Raw genomic sequence first — 27,184 nt, forward strand, 5'->3', positions numbered from 1 at the left:
ACAAATGGCACTATAGCTGGCAATGTGGACACCTGTCCATTTAAGAACTGGCCCAAGAACACCCACTTGCCTTACAAAGGCTGTTGAACAGCCATCGTGTAATGACTTTTGATCACTACTAGCCTGTGTTTGAACAAGTGATGGTGAGGTGATAGGATCTGTAGCCCATCAGAGTCCCACATCTAATGTAAGTTGAAATATGTAAGACGCTTTTACTTATATATGAGCTGAGGGACTGGATGACTCAGGAGACTGATAATGGGGAATACAGCCTTTCCCCTCCAGATCACTAGTTTGAAGTCACTGTCTGATGGCTGTTACAAAGGGACCATCTTTCCTTTCATCCTACAAAATGGCAACATTTCCATATTTCAAAGACATCCATTCTTGCAGCAGTTTTTATCTGCCAGTAGCTCATTCTTGTGGTTTTGTAAATACAGGTTCTTACATGGCACTTATCGCCATGGAATCCTGGTGCTCGTTGCTAGGAGAGATAGAAAGTCAACGTCTGTTACTGTACTGTCCAATCTCTGAGCTTGCCACGTGTATGCAGAAAGGCATTTTAAAATCAAATTATTCTGTTGACAGAGCTATCATTGAAAACACACTAAATTCTATGGTTCTGTTGTATCTTATAAATTTAATTCCCATGACCCATTATTTTTAGTTAACACAATGTCTTTTTATCTTTTTTTTTTTTTAAAGCTACTTGCACGACTTGAGGGCAGAAGTTCTCTGAAAAATCTTGAACCTTGTCTGTTTGCAGATGAAGGATTTCCCATTCATGGTAAAAAAAAAAAAATTGTGTGTGTGATCTTACAAAACTGTACAGTATCAAAGTAAGTTTATGTCTGTCAGGTTATCTCAAGCATGCAAATAGATATAAAATCCTGAATTCAGGGAGAGACTAAATGTTGACATAATATACTTAGACTTCTGTAAGGCATTTAACTTATTACTGGTACTGTAAAACATTTTGTTTATGAGGCTGGAATGGTACATCAACATGACACACGTTTAATGGATTGAAAACTGGCTAACTGATAGGTCTGAAAATATAATTGTAAAAGGGGAATCATCTTTGACTGGGTGTGCTGCTAGCGGGTCTTGCGCTATTTAGTATTTTTATCAGTGACCTGAAGGAAAATATAAAATTATAGATGACACAAAGAATGGGGGAATTGCTAATAATGAAGAGGACAGGTCACTAATACAGAGCAATCTGGATTGCTTAGTAAACTGGGTGCAAGTGTAACCCACACACCTGGGTGTAGTGTTCTGTCCCATCTAGTGGTACCAAGACCACTTAAAGAGAGAGAGTTAAATGAGTCTGCTCTACAGCCTTAGCCAACAGCCAGTTGGCTTTTCGCTCATGCAGTAGAGGCTCATGCACTAAGCTCCAGAGGTCCCCGGTTCAATCCTGCCCACTGACGACCAGGGTCTCTCGGCGTTACACAAGCAAATAACATACTTTTTGATATGGCCAAATGTAAAGTCATCCATGTAGGATCAAAGGCCATGCTATCCTTGGAAGCAGTGGCTCTGAAAAAGACTTGGAGGTAACAATGGAAAGCAACTGGTCATGATCAAGGGCAATATTGTGGCCAAAAGGGCTAATGCAGTCCTTGGGTGCAGGAACAAGGGAATCTCTAGTAGGAATATGGAAGTTATATTATCTCTATATTTGGCACTGGTACAGCTGCTGCTGAACTGTTGTGTCTGTCCTGACGTCCAGTTCAGGAACGATGTTGGTAAACTGGAGAGCCACAAGAACAGTTGAAGGATTGGAAGATATGCCTTATAGTGAAAGACTCAAAGAGCTCAATCTATTTAGTTTTACAAAAAAAGATTAAGGGGTGACTTGATCACAGTCTGTAAGTATGGGATACGGAAATATGATAATACAAGGCTGTTTGATCTAGCAGACAAAAATATAACAAGATCAAATGGCCAGAAATTGTAGCTAGACAAACTGAGTCTCAAAATAAGGCACAAACTTTTAACAGTGAGGGTAATTAACCAGTGGAACTGCTTACCTGGGGCTATGGTGCAATCTCTTATTCCTGGCGATTTTTAAATCCTGATTGGAAATTCTTCTAAAAGATATGCTGTAGTTCAAACAGGAATTAATTCAGGGTCTTATGGCCAGAGTTGTATAGGAGTTCAGACTAGATGATCACAGTGGTCCCTTCTGACCTTAGAATCTATGAAACCTATGAAAATAAACACCATACGTGTCGATTTGGGGACCACTATCTGGAAAGCAATGAATATGTTAAACTAAAAAGACCTTGCTGTTATGTTTGCTTGAGGGAATTTAATGTCAAATTAGAGAGGTAGTAGTGCCTCTCTATATGACCCTGGTGCAACTGCATCTGACTCATTGTGTACACTTCTGATTCCTCCAAATTACTATAAGTATAGGAAGAATTAGAACAAATAACAGAATGGCAATAAAAAGAATCATGATGACTGAGAAAAAGAAAGTGTACAGTCTAAAAAGAGATTAAGTGTGGAGCATTTGTGTATTTATAGCATTTAGACTACGTGTCTAAAAATATGTGATCCATGCCCCAAGGTACTTTCAAACTCAGTGGAACAAAGGTGGTGGCTAGTTGGGAGAACAAGGCAACATCAGTAAGACCGTATGAAGGGTAGAGCACAATATGATTAACTAAAAAAGATTTTTGTTGTTTTTAAAGATGAAAAAATAAGTAGATGATTTAGAAGACTAATTTCTTTTAGGCTTTGCGGAAGAACTGGGAGATCAACAGGAGGAATTTGAATGAGGAAGAGGGTAATGGCCTTGAGTATCAGCTCAGGAAGACTGTTCCATGATAGTGGGTAGCATGAAAGAAAGCATAAACCCAGTATGATCTTACAGCAGTTGTTGCAGCCATATTGCATGTTTATTTTAAGGATATCAGAAATGGAGTGGCTGGATCATAATTGGGGAAATATGGCAGCTTAAAATTGAATGAAAGAATTCATGGAAAGCTTTTGAACCAACTGTATTTCAAAAGGTCCTTCTTTGAGGTGGCTTGAGGGTAGGGAGGGCACAGATTTTCTCTGTGTATGCGTGGCTCCCCCTCACCTACATCAGTATTCAGTGTATGAATTCATAACCTAAAAATTAAAATTTATCCAGTGGTTTTTGCAATTCCTGTTTGTACTTTATCAGTGTATGGACTTGTACTGTATCAGTGTATGTAATATCCATCTTCTCAATATTTATTTTTGTTGAAAGATGAAACAAATATTAAACTGAGTCCAAGAATTTAATTTTGCAGTTATCATTTCCAGCGTGAAAGCATTAAACAGATTCACTGTAACAGCTGCTTTTTTGGGTGCCTGTTCCAGCTTCCTGCACCAGCAAACTCTCATACAGGTGATACCATTTGGTTCAGAGAAGTTTGGATACTTTCACAATAAGGCTAATTCACATTAGTGAAGTTTTCTCTGCTCAGGACTGCTTTCTTACTCCATAATAGTAATAAAACCCAACTAGTGAAATTGATAAGTACTCTAAATAATGCTCTGTAGGGTTTGCAGAAAGGATAACTTATTTCTTTTTAAAACAAACACAAAAAAACCCAATGACTTTTCAGTCTGTTCTTTACTTCTTGAGTGCAGAGTCCCAAATGGAGATTTAGCTGGGACTATTTCCTGATGCCCCTCTCTTGATGCCCTTTTCTTTTCTCTGGATGCGAACCAAAATAATACGAATCTTAAATTTGTAGGTAGGGCCAAATATGACCTTCACAGAAGTGGAGTTGCACAGGATGTAAACTAGTACAGATTTTGACCTGTATTAATTAATTTTGTTATGCAGACCCTTAATATTATAAGTTCATTTAAAAGAGTCCTGCAAGTCATTTTTACTTACCTGAGCCCATATACTTGTTGTTTTGATCTTTTTTTCTAGCTATGCTGGTTTAAACCCCTGATGAAAATCTAACTTTATATTAGTCCTCTCACTTTAATTAGTTTCATTTTTGTAAGTTGTCTTGGCCATGTTACCATGCCTTATAAGTGAATTATTTCATAAGCATCTTCGCAGAAAAATTTATTTATTTTAGCATTTTATTAAATTAGCTATGCTTTTTCCTGTTTTCATTGTATTTGAAACAGAACAATATGTACTGTCATGTTTAAATAAATTATACATGATTCCATTATAGGCAACTAAATATTCATAATGTATAGTCAGAGCATCGTAAAATAGAAGCAACGAACATTTGGAGCTGTAATGATATTCCAGCCACTGTTCCTAATCATGAGGGAATTGTGCCTTTAAGGATACATCAGCACATTACATAATATTTTACTGTATTCCTAAGTAGTAGAAATGGCATGAGCTTTAAAAATAATCTTCCACTACTGCCAGTCAAGTTTCTCCTTACCACCTTTGAATATCAAGCTTAGGTGTGGGTGTAAATGTACAGCTCCGATTTTCAGCTCTAATATGACACCCAAAATTAATTTGAAGTAAACATTTCCTCCCCCTACCCTCACTTGCAAAAAGTAAAGAATAGTGACATCCTCTGCCCAATTTCCTAAATGACTAACCTATCATTGTCACAAAGCATCTGATAGTGTGAAAGCTGCAACAGCCTAAGCCTGCAACAGTTAAGGCTACAATTTAGTCACGAGTATTTTTAGTAAAAGTCATGGACAGGTCACGGGCAAGAAACAAAAAGTCACAGCCCTGACCTGTCCATGGCTTGTACTATAAATATCCCTAACTAAATCTTAGGTGCTGGGGTGGGTGGCAGGAGTGCTCCAACGGACGCTGACGCTGCTCTGGCGGGGACAGCCCGGGGCCCTGTCACTGCTGCTCCGGGCAGGGAACAGTCTAGGGCCCCGCCGCTGATGCTCCGGGCAGGGGGCAGCCTGGAGTGTCACTGCTCTGGGGTAGCCCCTGGGACAAACTGCTGGCCCCAAGCCGTCTGAGCAGTGGCCGATGCAGCTGGCCCTGGGGTCAGCTGCACTGGCCAATGCAGAAGTCACGGAGATCCTGGAAAGTCATGGAATCCATGCCCTCCGTGAAAGACATGTAGCCTTACACATCAGGTAATACACATCACCACCACTAGCGCTAAGTGTGATAATAGCCTGACTAGAATTGTCTAAACTGGGCTGCAGTGCAATGGAATAGTGCTACCAGCATTTGCTAATTAGTAAAACTTAAGACCATCATTTCTACTGTGTGCTCTCTGAGATAGGATGGCTAGAACTAAGCACAGTATTTTATGTGAGGACATCCCATCTATTTATATAATAGCATTTGAGGGTATGTCTACACAGCAGTGTAAGCCCAGGCTCGAGCCTGGGCTCAAGCCTAACTCCCTTTGTATGCACACACCAATTGTGCTACCCTAGGGCTTGGACCTAGGGTCCCAGGACCCTGCAGGTCCCAGAAGTCCTCTGGATGTATCCCAGAGCAGCAGAGAGGAGTGCTGCAGGCAGCCAGTGCAGTGGCCGAAAGCCCCATTATTGTCTTCCTGTTCCAGCTCCTCCTTGCTGCTGCGCGGAGCTTGCCTGGAACAGGGAGCAAAGCTGACAGGCAGGAGGTAGCTCCTGGCCACCAGGATGTTGGGAGTCATCCCTCCCCCAGCTCTGCTGCTCCCCTTCCCTGCAGGGTAGCCTCTTGGTCCCACTCCGGTCTCTGGTCCTTGCTCCCGGGCCCCCTGCCCTCCCTAGATCTGTGTGTGCAGAGGCACCCGGGCAGCATGAACTGTGAGGGCGGTGAGTGAGAACCAGCCCAAAAACTTCCCCATAGCCTTCCGGGAATCCCTTATCCCTGTCTTCCAGGGTGCAGTGGGGGCAGGAATGAGGCTGAGGGAAGGGGGGGGGGGGGTTTCCTCTGAAACCCACATTTTATGTCAAACTTCAAAACAAACAGACAAAAATAAATATAAAGACAACCAAACAAAAACACCTTCATTGAACATCCCATTTTAAAAATTAAGACTTGCAAAGTTTCATTTGAATAGTTTGACAGCCCTGGAGACTGATGTCCTAATAATCCTCAGAACCTGTGCACATGGGGATTTTCCTGCCACTGTGACTCGGCCTAGAGGTGGAGAGCCCAATTCTCAGGTGAGTTGGTAGCTCGCTGTAAAGCTTTCTCAAACTGCAGCCATTCTACTGAGACACCCACCAAAGCAGCTAATTATGCAGTTTATGGACTCATGCTCCGTATGGGCACCTGAGTCCCATCAATAGCACCATTACAGTTAGGAAGCAGGATGGTCAGTAGAGTTTTCACATAGTACAACACATTTGTAGGGCTGAAGTGTCGACACTGGGTGGGGGGCCGATAGAATCTCTGATATAGGGTTACTTTGATTCAGGTCTGTGCACTGCAGTGTGATGCCAGAGCCCTAGGTTCAAGCAGGGGTCCAAAAATCCTTTGCCTAGGTTTAAAACGCAGAGTAGATGCTCACGCCCAGAGTTCCCTGACATGAGTCAGCTGACGCGAGTCTCACTAACTGTAGGCTTGCAGTGCTGTGTAGATATAACTGTAGTGGCTTCAGTGTTTTCTATTTCATTCCCTATACATCCTGTATAGGTTTGCTTTTTCTAGGTCTATTGCACTTTGAACAAACATTTTTGTTGACCTGTTCACAGTGACACCCAGATCTTTTTCTGTAGGATTACAGCTAATTAGAACCAATTTGTACTTGTGAATAGTCCAGGGTATTCTTTACAGTATGCATCAACTTGAATTCAGCAATACTGAATTTCTTCTGACACCAGGCTGCTCATTCACCTAGCTCTGATAGGGCCTTAATCTCTAGTCTTGATTAATCTAATAAATTTTTGTGTCATCTGGAAACTTTGCCATGCCATCAGCACATTTTTTCATGTTGCTGTTCATGTACTTTGCGACTATTAGTAAATATTAGGCATCCCCAGTCGTAATATGGAAACCTTCTGTTAACTTCCTTCCATATTAAACTGGCCATTTATTCCTGCTCTGTATCTTAGTCTATGACTGTACAGTACTTCTTATCCTATAGTTATTTCCCCTCTTTTACAGCACTTTGAGATCTACTGACAAAAATATAACAGGTGGTATTAGGGAGTATTAATATTTATTACTTTGTTTCCTTAACAGCCTCTTGTGAGAGACTTTGTCAAAGATTTTTTGTAAGTTCAGTTGTCAGCCAGTTCTCCTTCCTCTGTTGTGTCATGGTTTGCCTGTTCTGATCCGCAAGGGTGAACTTCCTCCTCTTATCTTACTGTAGCAGCTCAGTCACTAACTTCGTGAAAATCTAAATTTATAAATTATGCTATAAAGGGCTCTCATTACATAGTGGTTCTTATTGCGGGCAGCCTCTCTGATAATCACAAAGGCCCAGAAGTTCCCTGCTCCTTCAAGTTTTTTTTACAGTCCAAAGTGTACTTCTTTTGAGAGAATGGATGTTAACTTCAAAGTCCAATTCAGACATAAGTCGTACCTAACTGTATCCAACAAACTTCAGAGGGAGTTTAAATAAGGTGTCTTGTCCTTAGATTAAAATGAATAAACCCTCGGAGAAACTTTTAGAATAGATTTTCATGTAACCTACCATTTTTACATAATTAAACTTTTTGGAAGCGTTTATCAGATCATAATGGTCCCCAATGCTTGGTGAGAACTCTTCCCCCAGAGCAGGGCTTTACAGAAGGTAACTTTATATGAATACACACACAAAATCCCAGAGGAAAACATCTTTTAAACTGACAAAACCAAATATTTACTTCATAGAATAACTTGTAATTTTCTTAAACTCACCATTGAGAATGGTGAAACAGTGCTATCCCCTACCTCAACTAAACCATTGTATGGCATTACTGTGTGCTTTTTGAACAAGCTGTATTTCACTTCAGAGATGGCTGAAACAACTCTTAATGTTTAATTGACAAATCCAGTAGCGGAGCGACATTCAAAATTGCCATTGAAGGTAATGGAAGTCTTGTGCAGAAGCCAATGGCAGGACCGAACATATATTTTGGAAAGCACTTCTCAGGAGAAGACAAATTTGTTCTAAAATATTTCAAAGGCTTAGAGAAGGAGCTGGAGGAAATGACACCACCCAGCATATTTGAAAGGACTTCTTTGTGCTGGGTTCATATCGTAACAGGGTTCTGAGATAGTTATCATGTCTTCAGCACAGTATATGTGACATAACAGATGCCTGAAAGTAGCAGTGTTAAATATTGCAAACTCTGAATAGGAGGGGAAAGTAAGGAATTATTTAATATACTGAATAGTCCTTGCCCTTAGTCTAGCAAGGGGTATTCAGCGCAAACAAATAAACCCTGACTGCTGCCCAGGCCCCTCCGTATAATTTTGGAAACATCAAAAATTGAGAAAAATAGAACTTCAGTTTGAAAAGAGACTGCTGAATTTCACATATTATGCATTATGGAGAGAGAGTTTCCATGTATGGCTGAAGTGGATAGAACTGTCACATCATGTAAATTACCTCTAACGCTTCCGGTATGTGAAGCAAGAGTCTCAATTCACTGCTTCTTCCCTTGTCCCAACTTCTCCATTATATTCTGTATACTTGTGAACAATAATAGCCTATAAAAATTGAGTAATGACTTGAAAAACCCTATGAACTCAGACAGGCACAAACATATTGGAACAAAGCTGCAATTAATTCTCTGCTCTTGCCTTCCTCTGGAAAGCTCTTACCCCATTTACACTTGCCTAGGTCATGGAAATGCAAAGCTTACTGCAGTTACAGTTGTGCAATTCTAATTCTGCTAGAGTAGAGCAGTTAAATGTCCCCCTTACTGCACATGCTTTTACCATAATGTGTAAAGCCCTACATGGAATTAGCATACACCATAAAGAGAGAATAGTAGCTTTCTAAAATGAAAAAGAGAGCAATTAATAAATAAGTTAACTTTTATCTTCCTCTGATGTAATTTTTAGATGTCCTGTATGTGTATCTGACAAAGGAAACACCTCCCTAGTAATGGGTTATACTTACTAGTTTGTCTTTTTAACACTTCCTTGCATTCGGTAGTGTGTTTTTAATTATTTCAATTGTGGATGAAGCAGAATTTTCCAAGTAGGTTGCATCTGCCCGCAAAAGAAAAATCCCCACCTCAGATGGCAGAAGAGTAGCTTCCTAGCTCCCATGCAATCTGCAATTCCATCTTCCCAAAAGATGCAGTTTCATATTGCAAGCACTGTCTGAGAAAATATGTAATAAATCATAGAATCATAGAAATGTAGGACTGGAAGGGACCTTGTTAACTTATCTAGTCCAGTCCCCTGCACTGAGGCATGGTAATCTGCTGACATTCCCGTTGTCAGTCACAGGTACACGTCGCTAGCTAGTGAAGGGGAACAAGCACATTCCATACCTGAAACACTACAGGCCTGTTGATGCTACAAAAATAGACATATCTAAACATGACAGTGACATCTAACATGTTTTTTCTTCCCTGTGTTATCTCCATTTTTATTTTTTCTTTGTATAGTTATCAGAAATAGCAGTACAGTCTTAGTCTTTTATGTAGCAGCCTCCTCTTCAAGCCCTATCCACCTGTAATGACAGAAGTGCTGCCAGTCAGTGTCGTCCAGTTGCCAGTCTTTCATCAATAGCAATTTCTTTAACACTAAGTCCTTGTCTATATGGGGGGGGGAGGGTTACTTTGCACTCAGTTTGCACACCAACTAGTACGCCATACTAATAGCATGCACTCAGGATAGCTGTGCCTTTTTTCAGTTTATATCATTGTGTATACATGGCTGGGGTTTGGTGCATGCTAAGCATGTGGCATTCTAGGATGGTATCCCATGGTCCTTTGCTTCGTTGCTGACCTATGTGCATTCTGGGATTTTTCTCACTGCACATTGTGTGATGAATAAAGGAAGCCAGTGGAATATTAGAACCTGGGGAGAAATTCAAAGTATCCAATGATTCTGCTGTCTCCACCCCATGCTTCCTCTCTGTCTGGGCAAGCTAGCATCATTTTAAATTGTAGTCTGTTGGTCAGCATGGACCAGCAATGCATCTTGCAGGTTTGGTGGCAACCCCAAATATGCAGAGGCTGTTTGGGCTTTTTTTGAGCTGTTGGAGCTGGGAGGCTTTGGCTTTGGACTTCACCAACTGCACCACTGAGCAGATGATGTGGCGGCAGTAGCAGCTCCTCCAGTAGCAACAGCAGTGTTGGCAGAAGATGGAGGATGACGAAGATGACAGCGATCAACTGGAAGAAATCAGCTCTTTCTGGAGCAGCTTCACGTGGTGCAGAATCGTTTCTAGACTTGGGAATCCACTGTTGATTGGTGAGAAAGGATCATTCTGCAGACCTGGGGTGACCAGCAGTGGCAAAAGAATTTCAGAATGGGAAAGGTAACCTTTTTTCAGACCTGTGCTGAACTAGCACTGGAGCTGCAGTGGCAGTGTACCAACATGTGGTAACACAGATCATTTGAGAGGTGGGTCACTGGTGCTATCTGGAAGCTGGCCACCCTGAACGTTACCAGTCCATAGCCAATGAATTCAGCATAGTGGCCCCAACAGTCAGTCTTCCTGTCATGCAGGTGTGTGGAGCCATGCATAAGGTCAGGGACTGTTGCACCAGGTTATAAAGCTTGGTAATGCTCAGGAGATTATTGATGGCTTTGCACGATGGGGGATGGGTCACTCAATGATTGCCTATTCTGTTCATTCCTTCTGAAGCACCTGGCATTGGCCACTGTTGGAATACAGGATACCATTGGTCTGATCCAGCATGGCCATTCTTATGTTCTTATGCATACATGGGGTTCCCAAACTATATTGTGCCAGTTGATGGGACCCATATTCGTAATGTTTGCCCCCACACACCAAGGCTCTGAGTTTACAAACAGAAAGGGGTATTTCTCCATGGTGCTCCAAGGCCTAATTGACCACCATGGCAGGTTCATAACAGAAATGTGGAGTGGTCTGGAAGGGTCCACAATGCACGAATCTTTTGGAACTCAGCTCCGTTGACCTTAATGAATAAAGGAGACGTTGCCCCCAAGATCACTGAGGACAATAATGGCGTGGAGGTTGGTTTGGTTATCCTGGGAGACCCAGCTTATCCTCTGCTTCCCTGGCTAGTGAAGCTGTTCACAGACCACTTGGACAAAAGGAATGAACTGCTTAACTATAGCCTCAGAAGTTGCAGAATGACAGTGGAGCGTGCATTTGGCTGTCTATAAGGAAGGTGGTGCTGTTTGTGGAATAAGTTGGAAGCCTCAGAAAAAACCTTGCCTAAAATTATAGCTGCATGTAGTATTTTGCACAGAATTTGTGAGAGTAAGGGAGAAAGGCTTAACGATGGGTGGGAGGCTGAGGTGTGGAGACTTGCTCAGCAGTTTGAGCATCCAGCAAGACGTCAACTAGAAAATGGAAACAGCCTGGGCAATACTGTCAGGGATGCCTATTGCTCTTCCTTTGAGTCTCAAGCCTGAATTTGTGCAGATGTAATCTAGCTGTTACCCTGGGGAGTGGGGAGGAATGGTTTATTAGCACTGCAGTGTCTTTTATGGGTGGTAGAAGTGGAACATCATGCCACTCCTTATTTTGTCTTAATCTGTATCTTTATACTTATGCAAAATGTATGTTTTTTCTATGTATCATTCATTGCAGACTCTTTCTGAATACCCTTTTTTAATTAAACTACAGTTCAGTATGTTACAACCAGAAATAAACCTTTAATTAAAACAACAATGAAACACAGTGTCATAAATATAAAGGGAAGGGTAAACCCCTTTAAAATCCCTCCTGGCCAGAGGAATCCTCTCACCTGTAAAGGGTTAAGAAGCTAAAGGTAACCTCGCTGGCACCTGACCAAAATGACCAATGAGGAGACAAGATACTTTCAAAAGCTGGGAGGAGGGAGAGAAACAAAGGGTCTGTGTGTCTGTCTATATGCTGCCTTTGCCGGGGATAGACCAGGAATGGAGTCTTAGAACTTTTAGTAAGTAATCTAGCTAGGTACGTGTTAGATTATGATTTCTTTAAATGGCTGAGAAAAGAATTGTGCTGAATAGAATAACTATTTCTGTCTGTGTGTCTTTTTTGTAACTTAAGTTTTTGCCTAGAGGGATTCTCTATGTTTTGAATCTAATTACCCTGTAAGGTATCTACTATCCTGATTTTACAGAGGGGATTTCTTTACTTCTATTTACTCCTATTTCTATTAAAAGTCTTCTTGTAAGAAAACTGAATACTTTTTCATTGTTCTCAGATCCAAGGGTTTGGGTCTGTGGTCACCTATGCAAATTGGTGAGGCTTTTTATCCAACGTTTCCCAGGAAAGGTGGGGGTGCAAGTGTTGGGAGGATTGTTCATTGTTCTTAAGATCCAAGGGTCTGGGTCTGTAGTCACCTAGGCAAATTGGTGAGGCTTTTTACCAAACCTTGTCCAGGAAGTGGGGTGCAAGGTTTTGGAAAGTATTTGGGGGGAAAGACGTTTCCAAACAGCTCTTCCCCAGTAACCAGTAATTGTTTGGTGGTGGTAGAGGCCAATCCAAGGACAAAGGGTGGAATATTTTGTACCTTGGGGAACTTTTTGACCTAAGCTGGTAAAGATAAGCTTAGGAGGTTTTCATGCAGGTCCCCACATCTGTACCCTAGCGTTCAGAGTGGGGGAGGAACCTTGACACACAGCTTTAAAATGAGGCAGTGCATTGGAGGGCAGCACACAATAACATGTGGGAGCAGAGAGGCTCCAATTCATAGGCGAGTAAACATCCTGCCTCTCCCTCTTCTTGTTCTGCTCCCTTCTGGTGTCGAGTGCCAGGGCTCAAAGTTTTGGGGCTGTTAGATGGCTCGAAAGAGCTGGGCTCCCAGGTGTAATTGTTCTTGCTGCCATGAGCTTGGGATAGGGAAATAAATGGCATCTGGGAGCATGGCAGTGGGGGTACAGCAGGGAATTTATGATGGTGTTCCCAGTACCTGGTATTGTCCAATGGCTGCAAAACATGGCTGGGTCCTGGTTGAGGGCGCTAGATTGTTTGTGTGTCCACTAGCAGCACGCACTGCAGCAGAGCATTCTGCTTCTGTATTACCCTCCAGGAGTTGCCTTGGAGGCCACGGCACACCTGGTGGCTGAGCTTTGTGACTTTGTCGTCACCCAGAACCATTTCAGATGCGGGGACAACCTATACTTTCAAGTCAGCGGCACTGCTATGGGTACCTGCATGGCCCCACAGTATGCCAGCATTTTTATGGCTGACTTAGAACAACTCTTCCTCAGCTCTCGTCCCCTAGCGCCCCTACTCTACTTGCACTACATTGATGACATCTTCATCATATGGACCCACGGGAAGGAGGCCCTTGAAGAATTCCACCTGAATTTCAACAATTTCCACCCCACCATCATCCTCAGCCTGGACCAGTCCACACAAGAGAGCTACTTCCTGGACATTACAATGCAAATAAGTGATGGTCACATAAACGCCGCCGTATACTGGAAACCTACTGACCGCTATACTTGCCTACATGCCTTCAGTTTCCATCCAGGACATATCCCACGATCCATTGTCTATGGCCAAGCCCTAAGATACAACCGAATTTGCTCTAATCCCTCAGACAAACACCTGCAAGATCTTTATCAAGCATTCTTAAAACTACAATACCCACCTGAGGAAGTGAGGAAACAGATCGACAGAGCGGGATGGGTACCCAGAAGTCACTTACTACAGTACAGGCCCAACAAGGAAAATAACAGAACACCACTGGCCATTACGTACAGCCCCCAGCTAAAACCTCTCCAGCACATCATCAATGATCGACAATCTATCCTGAAAAACAATCCCTCACTCTCACAGACCTTGGGAGGCAGGCCAGTCCTCGCTTACAGACAGCCCCCCAACCTGAGGCAAATACTCACCAGCAACTACACACAACACCACAGAAACACTAACGCAGGAACCAATCCCTGTAACAAACCCCGTTGCCTACTCTGTCCCCATATCTACTCCAGCGACACCATCAAAGGACCCATCCACATCAGCCACACCATCAGGGACTCATTCACCTGCACATCTACTCATGTGATATATGCCATCATGTGCCAGCAATGCCCCTCTGCCATGTTCATTGGCCAAACCGAACAGTCTCTGTGTAAAAGAATAAATGGACACAAATCAGACATCAGGAATGGTAACATTCAAAAGCCAGTAGGATTACAGTTCAATCTCCCTGGACATTCTATAACAGATTTAAAAGTAGCCATACTTCAACAAAAAAACTTCAAAAACAGACTTCAAAGAGAAATTGTGGAACTAAAATTCATTTGCAAATTTAACACCATTAATTTTGGGCTTGAATAGGGACCGGGAATGATTGGCTCACTACAAAAGCAACTTTCCCTCTCTTGGTATTGACACCACCTCATCAATTATTGGAAGTGGACCACATCCACTCTGATTGAATTGGCCCTGTCAGCACTGGTTCTCCACTTGAAAGGTAACTCCCTTTTCTTCATGTGTCAGTATAATAATGCCTGCATCTGTAATTTTCACTCCATGCATCTGAAGAAGTGGGTTTTTTACCCACGAAAACTTATGCCCAAATAAATCTGTTAGTCTTTAAGGTGCCACCGGACTCCTCATTGTCTTTCTCTACAGTGTCTTTTGCCATAGCAAAACTGTCTCTAGCCACTTCACAGCTTTCTCTGGATAGCTCCCTGTCTTCTTCTCTCTCTGACCTCAAATGAAACTTAGAGCTTGCCATTGGTTTTAAGTTTTTGTGGAGAGTCTGCAGTGAGATCTGCCAGCATCTATTTCTCATTTCCCCTCCCTAAGATTCTTCCCAATCTTGGGCGGACTTCAGAGATGGTAAGTGGTGTGTGCATGGGGACTAGTTTGGGATTTTTGTGTGTGCAGTGTATACTGTTTGGGTTTGTAGTTGTGTCGTGAAGGCTGTGGGGGATTGGGAATTATGGCTGTGTTTGCAGTTGGGCTGTGTTTGTAGTTGGGCTGTGTCTTGGAGGTGCTTATGCAGTGTTGGAGGAGTAAGCAGGGGACATCTGAAGGCAAACGGGACAGTAATCCCCTCTGCATTCCTATTAGGCTGTCCTGACTCTGGATGATGATACACTGTGACATGTGTAAAGAATGGCCTTATTCAAAGGGGCAAAGGGCAGACCATCAAGACAGAAGCTGATTGCTTGGCTGGTCCACTTGCCATTTTGGAAAAGGGACAGTATGGCTGGCGGAGGCAGGAGCTGGAGACTCAGAAAGGCTCGCAGCTCACATGTTACAAAGATGGCTGCAGTATGGGGCACCTGGAACAGAAGTTTGTCCAGCAGTATGATTGGGAAATAAATGGCATCTGGGAGCACGGCAGTGAGGGTACAGCAGGGAAATTATGAACGTGTTCCCAGTACCCTGTATTGTCCAGTAGCTGCACTGGACTTATGTGCTGAGGGTCCCTCCATAGGATCGGCCTCCTCTGAGTCCCACGCTGGGTTTTTGACTGGGAATCAGGCTCACTTTCTACACAGCTGCTCTCATGGTCTGGAGTCTCAAAGAAATCCTGGCTTCTGTGGATAGCTCTTCACTGCACTCCTCATGTCCCTCATCCAATGACTCTTGCTGCTTATCCTTGGGGGAGAAGGGATCTGCAGCCTCCTTGGGTTCAGTAGTGGTGTAACCACATAATATCTTGTCCAATTCCTTAAAAAATAGACAGGTTATATTTCCATGGCTGGACTGCTTCTTGGCATCCTGGTTTTAAAGTAAGTTTTCTTGAGCTGCTTGATCTTTATCTGGTACTGCTCAGTGTCCCAGTTGTGACCTGTGGACACCTGACTAGCAGTGTCCACAAACATATCTTTATTGTGGAGTCTGGCCTCAAGAGCTTATTGCGCCAATTCTGCTCCCCAGATGGCAGGGAGATCTAGGGTCTCAGCACAGTTCAGAGCAGATGCTTGAGGCATGTTGTAAAGGCTGTGGGAGTAATATTGCTGCAATGCCGATAATACTGGAATCCAGGAGCAAATGGGCTGATCCTGGCATTGTGCCAGTGTTTAAACTGGTCAGCTTCACCCCATAGCAGTGGAGAGCACACAGGTGAAGAGACAGGTCAGTAATGGGTGCTGCAGAGCAGTGTGGGATAGCGGTTGGAGGACTGCCAAAGTAGCGTGCAGCATCATTGCATCCACATGAACAATAGATCACACTAATTTGCATCAAACTTAATACACTTTGAAAGAGGACTCCAGAGTTTGTGATAAATGCAGAGTTAGTGCACTCCAAGGAATTGTGTCATATATGAAGGCATTTTCGGACCAGACCAACTTGAGTTAGTGTAGACTAAACTCCTTTGTATAGACAAGCCTTAATTAACAGCAGGTGAAACTTAATTTTGTGTGTTTGGGGATAGGAGGGGGAATAGAAAAAGGAAATTACTTGTTCATGTGCAGTCATCAGTAGCATATAGTTGTTAAACTATTAGCCACAAAATGGATTTTTCATGTGAAATGTGATTTTAGTTTCTATTTTATCAAATATTGCATTAACCATTGTAGTAATCATTGCAGTACATACTGATACAGCAGCATGAAGAATTGTATTTGCAGGGTTTAATTAGATATCAAAATTAGGCTAAATAATGCAAGTATACTGTTGGGGATTTGGTGAAAAGTCAAAACTTGGTGGTTCTTTTTAATTTCTTTTAGGAGATCTCTTTATTTTATGTTTTTGTACTGAATACCATTGACATGCATCATCAGTTGAATCTGTGATGTATGTTCCTTGCTTCTTTCAAGGGCCTGACTGGGATAGGAATGGGAGAAGGGAGTGTTCTACATTTGTTCTACTTGTCAAAACAAAAAGAAGCCACGGAGCTCCTCAGGCCAAAAGGAAGAATTGGCTTCTTTTCAGGAGTTCTGATAAGGGTGTAGCAATCTGGTTTAACTAACTAGTACAGTGGTTCTCAAACTTTTTTTTACTGATGACCCCTTTCACAAAGGAAGCCTCTGAATGCGGACTCCCCCTCCTTATAAATTAAAAACACGGTTTTATATATTTAACACCATTATAAATGCTGGAGGCAAAGCAGGGTTTGGAATGGAGGCTAACAGCTCATGATCCCCATGTAATAGTCTCATGATCCACCAGTTTGAGAACCCTTGAACTAGTAGATGTAGATCAAGGGGGCTCAAAATACTCTTCTGGCCTGATTTTTCAGAAGCAATGAGCGCTTGCAGCTGTCAGTGTGCACTAGCAGCTCCCAGTTAAGTAAATGAATTGTGCGTGCTCTGTGACTCTGAAAAATCAGGTCAGTAAACCTTGAAAATGGAGCAGGTATTGCTTACAAACTATCTCATGTGCTTGGTTTTTTTAGTTTTGTTTTCTTTTTTAATTCTCAGGAGATGTCATTGAATTCCATGGTCCAGAAGGAACAGGAAAAACAGAAATGCTTTATCACCTGATAGCCCGCTGTGTCCTTCCAAAATCGGGAGGAGGACTGGAAGTAGAAGTCATGTTCATTGATACAGACTACCATTTTGACATGCTTCGCCTAGTTACCATTCTTGAACACAGATTGTCCCAAAGCACAGAAGAAATGATCAAACAGTGCCTTGGAAGGCTTTTCCTTGTTAACTGCAATAGCAGCACTCAGTTGCTTCTCACTCTTTACTCCCTAGAAAACAAGTTTTGCGCTCACCCTTCTCTCTGCATTGTGATTTTGGATAGTATATCAGCTTTTTATTGGATAGATAGAAGCAATGGAGGTGAGAGCTTTAACATTCAGGAGATGAATCTGAAGAGATGTGCTGAATTTCTTGAGAAGCTAGTAAGAGAGCATCATTTGGCCCTGTTTGCAACAACACAAACGATTATGCAGAAATCTTCAAACTCCACAGAAAGCTCCATTCCTTTAAAACTTCACTGTGAAGCTGATGTAGAGTATAGGCCTTATCTATGTAAATCATGGCAACAAATGGTAACCCACAGAATATTTTTCTCTAAGCAATGTAATTTTAGCAGTAGCAAAGCGTTTTCAGTTGTTTCTTGTCACACCAAAAAACCCCATGTCATAAAATGTTCATTCAGTGTTGCAGAATGTGGAGTTCAGTTTTAACTTCAGTCTGTCTCTAAAACTAGTAAATCTTCACATCACAGTCTAATTAGCTTTACTTTAAGTATTTTTTAAAAAAATTCTTCTAACCTGTTTTATTATCTCAGATTGTTAATGAATTTTGTCACCCACCTTTAAACGTCTTAAACTCAGTAAAGGGCAGAGGAGTTTAAAGCTTTGAATTTCTGCAGAAGGTCAGCTTAAAATAGAAGAGAATGTTGAAACTTCTTGTATGTGGTTGATGCATAAAGAGATTAAATCAAGAAGACTAGAAGTATAGGGCATCTTTAACTCCTAATATACTTATGTAATGTAACATAGAGGGTATACAACCAAATGCACTGACTTCAGCTCTGTGTTGTAACCGTCTTCCAGTGACTTCTGCTAGTGATTGTGTTTAGGCAAATGTAGCTCTTTTTAAATATTGGTCTTAATTCATTGCCATTAGCATACATCCTTAATTCATTCCCATTAGCATTCCCACTGGGCATACATCCTGTGTTAGCAGGCACAGTTGCACCTAAGGGGTGGGATTCATCTCCTCCAGGGAAGGGTATGTAGTGTTGGTCATGGTGGTCCTAGCCAGCACTGCCCATTTGTGTCACATGCTTGGGGGAATAGGGATTCTGGCTGTCACTGTTCTGCCAGCAGTCCTCAAGCATCTGCAGCCCTCCCAAAGTTGAGGGACACAGGGCCATAGTTGACTGATCCTAGGAGGTAGCCTGAGGCCCTTGTAAGTTAGTGACAGACCTAGCAAGTAGTTAACATTTGAAAGGAAAAGGGCTAGAAACATAATTTTTTTAAATACAATTTCTAGCTCTCCTCCTCTCCCAAATCTGGGATGCCGTGTCACAATCAACGTGGTTTGTGTTACTAGTTTTAGATCCTTATTTATTATTATGCCAGCCACTGTTTGGAAAATCAGTCTAGCCACAGAAATGCTCACCCAATTTTGTAAATACCTAACTTAGGGATCTCTTAGTTTCAGATGATCATCAGTCCACTATCCTATGTCTCCCTTTAGGTGTATCGGCTCTACAAAGCCATGGGATTGCATGGACCATCATAATGCTAAAATGTATTCTAAAAAAGCTCCTCTACAATTTATTTTCTTTTGATCTAGGTTTTATCTCATATCCTCCAGTATTTGAGCATTCTTTGTACCATGCTATCTCCTGCACACTGTATTTTAATAAAGAGAGACACACAAGTGTAAATCATATGATTTGAAAAAGGCAGAGGAGAAGACTCCTGGCTAAACAGCATATGTTCTTGGGGCGCTTTATGTTCAAAGCAGTGTGCATCAGTTAGTTTAGCAATCATACAATAAGTTCCTTATTGCATAATCTTTTAGCGGTATTTTTAAATGTTACTACCCTTTTACAACTGTTTCACCTCTGTGAAATGAATTTTCATCCAAGTATAGTTCCTAGTACTAAGGTATTGCAATTACTAGTCTCAGAAGCTCAGAATTCTCAATAGAGACCGACGCATTTTCGCTCCTAAAGAAGAAGTGGATAGAGAATGGAAGATTGATGATGAGGAAAGCTTGCACAGCTCCTGCCCCTTATGGTGGATAGAGAATGCTTTAGTTTCAACAGCTGTTAATTTTGGTTCTTTTCACAGACACTAAAGACTGATTTACAATGGTGAATGTAATGTACTACCACCACCACCATCTTATGTTTGTATCTGTTTAAGGGGGAATGGAGGCACCCTGACACAACTTATGTATTTTAAAATTGTGATTTGAAAGGCAGATCAAAGTAAACATAATGAGGAGTGGATGAACAAAAAGATTTATATGCACTGTTACCATGGTAAGAAACAAGGAATATAGGGAGAGGATAAGGAATCCAGAAACACTTCTTAGTAAAATGAACATCATGTATACAGGAAAAACAAACAACATAGTATATATATGAAAACTCAAATATGTCCTATAAAATTATGGAAATAACTGAAGAAACAAACTTGAGCTTGCTCCTTCCATATTTATTCAGAAACACTAAACAGGCAATCCAGTAAATTCACTTCCTCCTTATGATTGTGTTTGAGGAGACTGTAACCACTTCTGTCTGCATTGGCCTGACAGATGCTAGTGCTCCACTCCTTCCAAGAAGTTGTGCTTCTGAATTCAGGTTCCTTTGGAACAGTCCTATCAGAACACTTCTCACATGGAAAGCAGACAGCTTTTCTACAGTGCTTCATCTCCGTATCCATTTAAACCCTAAAAAAACCTGAACCTCTGAATCATGATAGGTTCCTGTATCAACTCTGAAATGTGTGTTTCTATGACAGGTTAGGGTTGTGAAATTCATTCTGATCATATCTTGCTCAAGAAGTCTAAACTGAAGCTGTTTTAGTGTGCTAATACAGATGAATTGGACATCCCAGGAATCACCCTTCCTTTACATTGGACAGTCTGGAATTCCACCCTTCTTTATCTGAAGCTTGCAAAGCAATGTGATTTCTCGCACATGCTGTCTTTCCATTTCTCCAGTGAGTTGGAGCATACCCTCTTGGCTGAATGCCAAACTCCCAGCCTGGTTGGGATGCCCTCCTGACTCCAAGCCAAATTTCCATCTGAACCTTTATCCAAGCTCAGGAAAAAATGCCTCCAATAGTGGCACTGCTAGTTTCTAGGGTGATGTTAGCTCCTCTGAGTGCCCCAGCACGTGGCTAACAGTAAGAATTCTCCATCACGTAATCTGTTTGCTTTCGGCTGTTTAGCCTTTTATTTGGCACTGTCTTGGTGTAGTCTGGGTTTACACATTTTAGTTTTTGGCTTGAGCTGAGATGTCAAATGCTGCAAGTTCCGAACAATTAAAGCAGCTAGAAGAAACTCTTCCTGAATGAAGCTCAAGTAGAACATGTGTGTGCAGGATTTGGCATGCTGTGTGTTGCAGCTCTGGCAAACAAGCTCTAGACCATATGGGAAATTCAGCGTAGTTCTGGCAAGGAACAACATAACATTTATTAATCTAGAGTGCCCTTTGAAAGCTTCAAAGGGCTTTATAGGAAAAATACAATACATTATTTAATGCAAAAAACATATATTACAGTTACAAATTCCACTCAAATCAAGAGGACAAAATATGGTTCTTGCTGCAATGTTAGTTCAGCCATGTTGCACAACATATATGTTTCACAGTTTAGCACACATCAGTATAATAAATTGCATATTTAAAAAGAAACACCCCCTATAATCTGAGCCAAGATAACTGAGGCAATATTACAGTGAGCATACAGTGAGCACCCCCATTGTTATTTGAACAACCATGAAACCATGCCTGGAAACAAATATGTGGACAACGGTATATCCCAAAACCCTATAAACATACTGTCATCAATATAAAGGGAAGGGTAAACACCTTTAAATTCCTGCTGGCCAGAGAAAAAACCCTTTCAGGTGTAAAGGGTTAATTTAAGAAGCTAAGATAACCTTGCTGACACCTGTCCAAAATGACCAATGAGGAGACAAGATACTTTCAAAGTTGGAGGGGGGGGAAACAAAGGGTTCTCTCTGTGTGTTGCTTTTGCCGGGACCAGAGCAGGAATGCTCTTCAGAACTCCTGTAAAGAGTTAATAAGCAATCTAGTTAGCTATGTGTTAGATTCTGTTTTGTTTAAATGGCTGATAAAATAGCTGTGCTGAATGGAATGGATATTCCTGTTTTTGTGTCTTTTTGTAACTTAAGGTTTTGCCTAGAGGGATTCTCTGTGTTTTTAATCTAATTACCCTGTAAGGTATTTACCATCCTGATTTTACAGAGGTGATTCTTTTACTTTTTCTTTAATTCAGATTCTTCTTTTAAGAACCTGATTGCTTTTTCCTTGTTCTTAAGATCCAAGGGTTTGGGTCTGTGTTCACTTATGCAAATCGGTGAGGATTTTTATCAAGCCTTCCCCAGGAAAGGGGGTGGAAGGCTTGGGGGGATTTGAGGGGGGGAAGATGTTTCCAGGTGGGCTCTTTCCTAGTTATATTTTGTTAGACGCTTGGTGGTGGCAGCAATAAAGTCCAGGAACAAAAGGTAAAATAGTTTGTACCTTGGGGAAGTTTTAACCTAAGCTGGTTAAAATAAGCTTAGGGGGTTTTTCATGCAGGTCCCCACCTCTGTACCCTAGAGTTCAGAGTGGGGAAGGAACCTTGACACCTACATTTTTTAACTTGGGTGGCCCAAAGGCATCAAGAATTATGTCTAGGCATTAGAGCTGGACAGAAAAAAAACTTCAGTTGAACCATTGTCCATCAGAGAACACAATTCTATCCAAAGGCAAATGCTTTGCAAATTCATGTCAGTTTTATAGAAATTTTGTTTTGGAGAAAAACTTTGGGGAAAAGCTCGGTGTTGAAACATCCTGTTTTGAGATTTTTGGACTGAAACATTTTTATTTTTAAAATATCTTTTAATTGTGAATATTTTATTATAATATAAGAAATCATAGTCTACATGAAACATTTTGATTTTTCAAAACAAAATGTTTCAATTGATCTGAAACAAAAAATTTGGATTTTTTTTAGGAGAATTTCAACATTTTGCAGGGTTGTGCCTAACTAGAACACAGACAAATTTCAAAATCTCTCAATCCTCCATGAAATGGAATTTCTATCTTCTGTATAGCTCTACTAGGCATCGAACAAAGTGGCCTGGGTTTCAGAAATGCTGAGCACCTGGGACTCCCTTTGACGTCTATGGGCGCTGCAGCCAATAAGTGATCTGGAAATGCACTGTCATTAACCTCTATCAGGATGATGTCAGCTGGAAGGGTGAACCTTAAGCATCCATGAAAGAGATGCAGTGGTACTGAGACTGGGAAAAACCAATTTGCTTCATATTCTAATGATACGTCTTCACTACCCACCGGATCGGCGGGTAGTGATCAATCTATTGGAGATCGATTTATCACGTCTCGTCTAGATGTGATAAATCGATCCCCGAATCGACGCCTGTACTCCATCTCAGCAGGAAGAGTAAGTGGAGTCGACGGGGGAGCCGCTGCAGTTGACTTGCCGCTCTGAGGACAGTCAGGTAAGTCGAACTAAGATACTTCGATTTCAGCTACGTGAATAGCATAGCTGAAGTTGTGTACTTAGTTCGAAACTCCCCTGCCCCTAGTGTAGCCCATGCCTAAATAAATTGGGGGAGCGGAAGTTATCATCTGCCGGCTGTTTTGGCAGCTAAGTGAATTGCGCTAATGAACTGACAGAGCAACTCTGTCAGTCATAGATTCATGGACCTCTGCCCTCCTTGATGTGATCAAATATGAAGATTCTCCAACAGTCAGATTTCTCATGGCATGTTGGATAAGTCCTATGAACGGGACACGCATCTGGGCCATGCAAAGATAAAGGAGCTGAGGCAGGCGTACCAGAAGGCAAGGGAGTCAAACTGTCACTCTGGTGCTGTGCCAAAGACCTGCCTCTTCTATAAGGATCTGGACGTGATCCTTGGCGGCAACCCCACCTCCACCACCAAGAGCCCCATGGATACTTTGTGGGGGCTGCAGACAGTGGCCAGCAGACTCAACCCCAAGGCCAAAGTGATGGACAAGGAAGTGGAATTGGAGGATGAGATGGGACAGGCGACAGGGTTGTCCAGTACTGTTGCAAGCCAGGACATCATCTCAACTCTGGAGGTTTGAGCTAGTCCCAGCACTTCGTCTCTGGCATGCATGATGCAGGAGAGGGGAGCTCTGGTAAGTGATCATTTTGAGTTGATACTGCTCAGTTACATGAGTTAGAGCTGTCTTTTGCTTTATGCTGTAAGTGGGTTAAGGAATAGAAATGTACAAGACTAGCTGTGTTTAATTCTGCTTCACATTCCCCTGTGCAGCTACTCAGTGGGGTGGAACAGTGTGTTAATGTACACCAAGATATTGCGCGAATCCTCCAGAGAGATCTCAAGGAAACTTTCTGGTAGATACTCGCCAATCTTCTGCCAAAGGTTCCTTGGCAGAGCAGCTTTGTTGCAGGAAACTTTCCCACACCAATTGGCAATCACTTGTGCAGGGCCCAAAGCAGCACACAGGTGAGCAGCATAGGGACCCAATCTGAAGCCACACACGTGCAGGAGATGTACCCTTGCATCCTGGCTTACCCTCAGGAGTAAGATATTGGTGTGACGTTACTGACAGAATCTGTAAATGTATAGATCATTGTTGCAACCAAAATCCTATAGTGGCACCAAATCTCGTATCAAAGGGGTCAAATAAGGTGTCTAAGACAAGGTTATGGTTTTCTGGTTATGATTATGCTATCTGTATATGTGTATTATTTTTGTGGTTGAAGTTATGAATATTGGCTCTATACTGTCTGTATTTCAAACTTATGCTATGCTTCTGGATGACACCCCAGACAAGTTGGTGTCAGCTCTGCCTAGCCTGCTTGATGGCCCATCAAGGACCATCAGCTATACAATTGACCTATTGAGAGAAGGCAGACACACCTTGTGACTCAGCAAGGTATGCAGGGACATGCCTATGGACAGAACTCTGAGGTTTTTCCATACCATGTGAGGGACAGCTTGTCCGTGGGACAAAGAAAGCAGAGACCACATGGCAAGAGACTATAAAAAGCTGCTGCAGCTCCTCCATCTGGTCTTCAATCCTGCTTCTTACCTCTGGAGAGACTTTGCTACAAATGGGAGCTCTAAACAAAGGACTGATGACCCATCCCAGCTGTGGATGCACTCCAGAGACTTGATTTAAACCTGCAGTTTATTCTATCACTGTTACAAGCCTGAACCAAGAACTTTGCCATCACTGTATGTAATTGATTCCATTTAACCAATTCTAGCTCTTATCTAATCTTTTTCCTTTTATGAATAAACCTTTAGATTTTAGATTCTAAAGGATTGGCAACAGCGTGACTTGTGGGTAAGATCTGATTTGTATATTGACCTGGGTTTGGGGCTTGGTCCTTTGGGATCGAGAGAACCTTTTTTCTTTTACTGGGGTATTGGTTTTCATAACCATTTGTCCCCATGACAAGTGGCACTGGTGGTGATACTGGGAAACTGAGTGTCTAAGGGAATTGCTTGTGTGACTTGTGGTTAGCCAGTGGGGTAAAACCAAAGTCCTCTCCGTCTGGCTGGTTTGGTTTGCCTTGGTGTGCATAGAAACCCCAGCCTTGGGCTGTAATTTCCCTGTTTTAAGCAACTTGTCCTGAATTGGCACTCTCAGTTGGGTCCCAACAGAACCAGCATCGTTACAATTGTCTTCAATGACCCCTGCCTGTGGAAAAAGGTGGCAGAATTTACGATATTGTCCCTAGTTGCTTACAGTGATCCCCTTTGCCCCCTCTTGAAGGTGTGTCATCATCCCCCTGGCCAAACTCACCATTTTTAGGGCATTGGCCAAGCTTGTGTGTTTGCCAAGGGACAGTGAGAAAGAGGTGTATTTTACTATTATGATTAGATGATGTGAGTTTACTAACAGTCATGCTTCTGTTTGTTTTTTCTTGCGCTTTTGCAGATGTGACCTTCAGGGGAACCTCCTACACACCGATGGAGCATCTCCACCAGATAAGGAAGCAACCAAGGAGGAGCAAGGTGTAGTAGAAGAAGAGAGCCTGAGCCATGAGGCCTGAAATGATGCCTGAGGTCAAACTAAAGTAGTAGTGAGGCCCTGCTGATATAAAACAAAGTGAACAAAAGGCAGACTGTGAGCAGAAGTCAGGCCCTGTTATAAAACATGGCTGTTTCCAAGTTCACAGGTTCTGGCAAGGACAGGGCTGGTATTGCAAGGACACACACATTCTTGAGAAGTACTAGGCACAGGACACTTATGCAAACACATTCCAGAAGGGTGGTACCAGAACACCCTGATACTAAGTGTGGTACAAACACACTCCCCAAAGATAACAGGAACATGTTAACCCCTCCTAAAGATAAGGTCAGGATGATAGTATGATGGCTAGAGATGTTTTGATTGAACCAACGTGTAAGGTAAAGGGTGCTAACGAACCGTGTCAGAGCAGCAATATGTAACTTGTTTGTATCGGTGTATAAAGAGGGGTCTCAGAAGAAGTATTTTGGCCAGCTGAGGAGGGAATAGAAAGTCCCACCATTCACTGAGCTGAGTTCATTGTTACGAGCATACAGGTACTAACGTAACTGTAGACATTGATCCAGATAGCTAGGACTGTGCTTTGTTGACTATAAGCCTGGCCAGGTGTCTTTGCTACTAAACCAAGACTTGTGGTCTTATTAGCAGTTTGATTGGGGTCTGCTATGCGGACTATCTGGCCAGAGCCAGTGCTGCACGCAGAGAGAACACACGTGCAGCCAATGACTAACTGCAAAAGGAAGATGTGTTTTAGAAGGTCTCCAATGCGCTGATGGCGCAGAACAAGAATGCAGGGCAAGAAGGGAGACAGTTAATGAAAATTTAAAAATAAGCAGGGCCAGGACCAAATGTTTGTTGGCCAGGAGTAAGTGATAAAGGTGATGGAGGAGCAAACGAAAATGCTGAAGTCCTTAATTGCGCTACAGGCAGAATACATGTGCTTGACACCCCTTGCAGCCCCTACAGAACTGTTTGCCATGCAGTCCCTAAACTCCTCACATACATTCCTTGCGTCTTCCAGCCTATTGCGGTAGCCTCTTCACGCCACCCCTTCGGACAGCTTCCAAAATGATAGCTGGAATTGCTATGACAGCCTCCATTGGGAGGGTGCCCTTCAATGTTAGAAAATGCTTGGTTGAAAGGGAGTTATGTTGTGTTTAGTGCTATTTAATAAAAAAATATATACTTTCTGAAAGGTAATCTTTATTTCTCTGCTACACAAGGTGGTTGCTCCTGGAATTAAAACACAGTGGCAATTTGCATATTTGCACACTACAAATCACGGTCAGGAAGCAATCATCAAAATTTTCATGCAAGGTGGCAAGTTAACAAAGAATGGCAGACTACTTTATGGAAACATATTATTGGTGCTCATTGTCAAAATGGTGCTTCAAAGCCTCCCCCATTTGAATAGTTCCCATTATGCCCCTCAAATAGCCCCTTATCTTGCTGCTCAAAAATCAGCCGGCAGGCAATCTATCTTCACACTCCACCCCTGGGGAAACTTTTTAACCTTAGCTTTGCAAATACTATGCGGT

General features: G+C 42.2%; 1 protein-coding gene across 2 annotated transcripts in view; it reads left to right on the plus strand.

Annotated features, from left to right (window-relative positions):
* The window catches only part of XRCC2 (X-ray repair cross complementing 2), a 33,577-nt gene extending 6,742 nt beyond the window's left edge, over positions 1-26,835 (plus strand). The window contains exons 2-4 of one of the 2 annotated variants that reach the window (XM_043541568.1): positions 706-787; positions 17,366-24,844; positions 25,554-26,835. In XM_043541568.1, the coding sequence (XP_043397503.1) occupies positions 706-787; positions 17,366-18,081 (798 nt within the window). In that variant the 3' untranslated portion in view covers positions 18,082-24,844; positions 25,554-26,835. The remainder of the gene's footprint in view (positions 1-705; positions 788-17,365; positions 24,845-25,553) is intronic. The other variant, XM_007059422.4, reaches the window with a different exon arrangement.
* Positions 26,836-27,184: the final 349 nt, after the last annotated feature.

Source organism: Chelonia mydas, chromosome 2 (genome assembly GCF_015237465.2).
Source record: "Chelonia mydas isolate rCheMyd1 chromosome 2, rCheMyd1.pri.v2, whole genome shotgun sequence".
Taxonomy (NCBI): Eukaryota; Metazoa; Chordata; order Testudines; family Cheloniidae; genus Chelonia; species Chelonia mydas.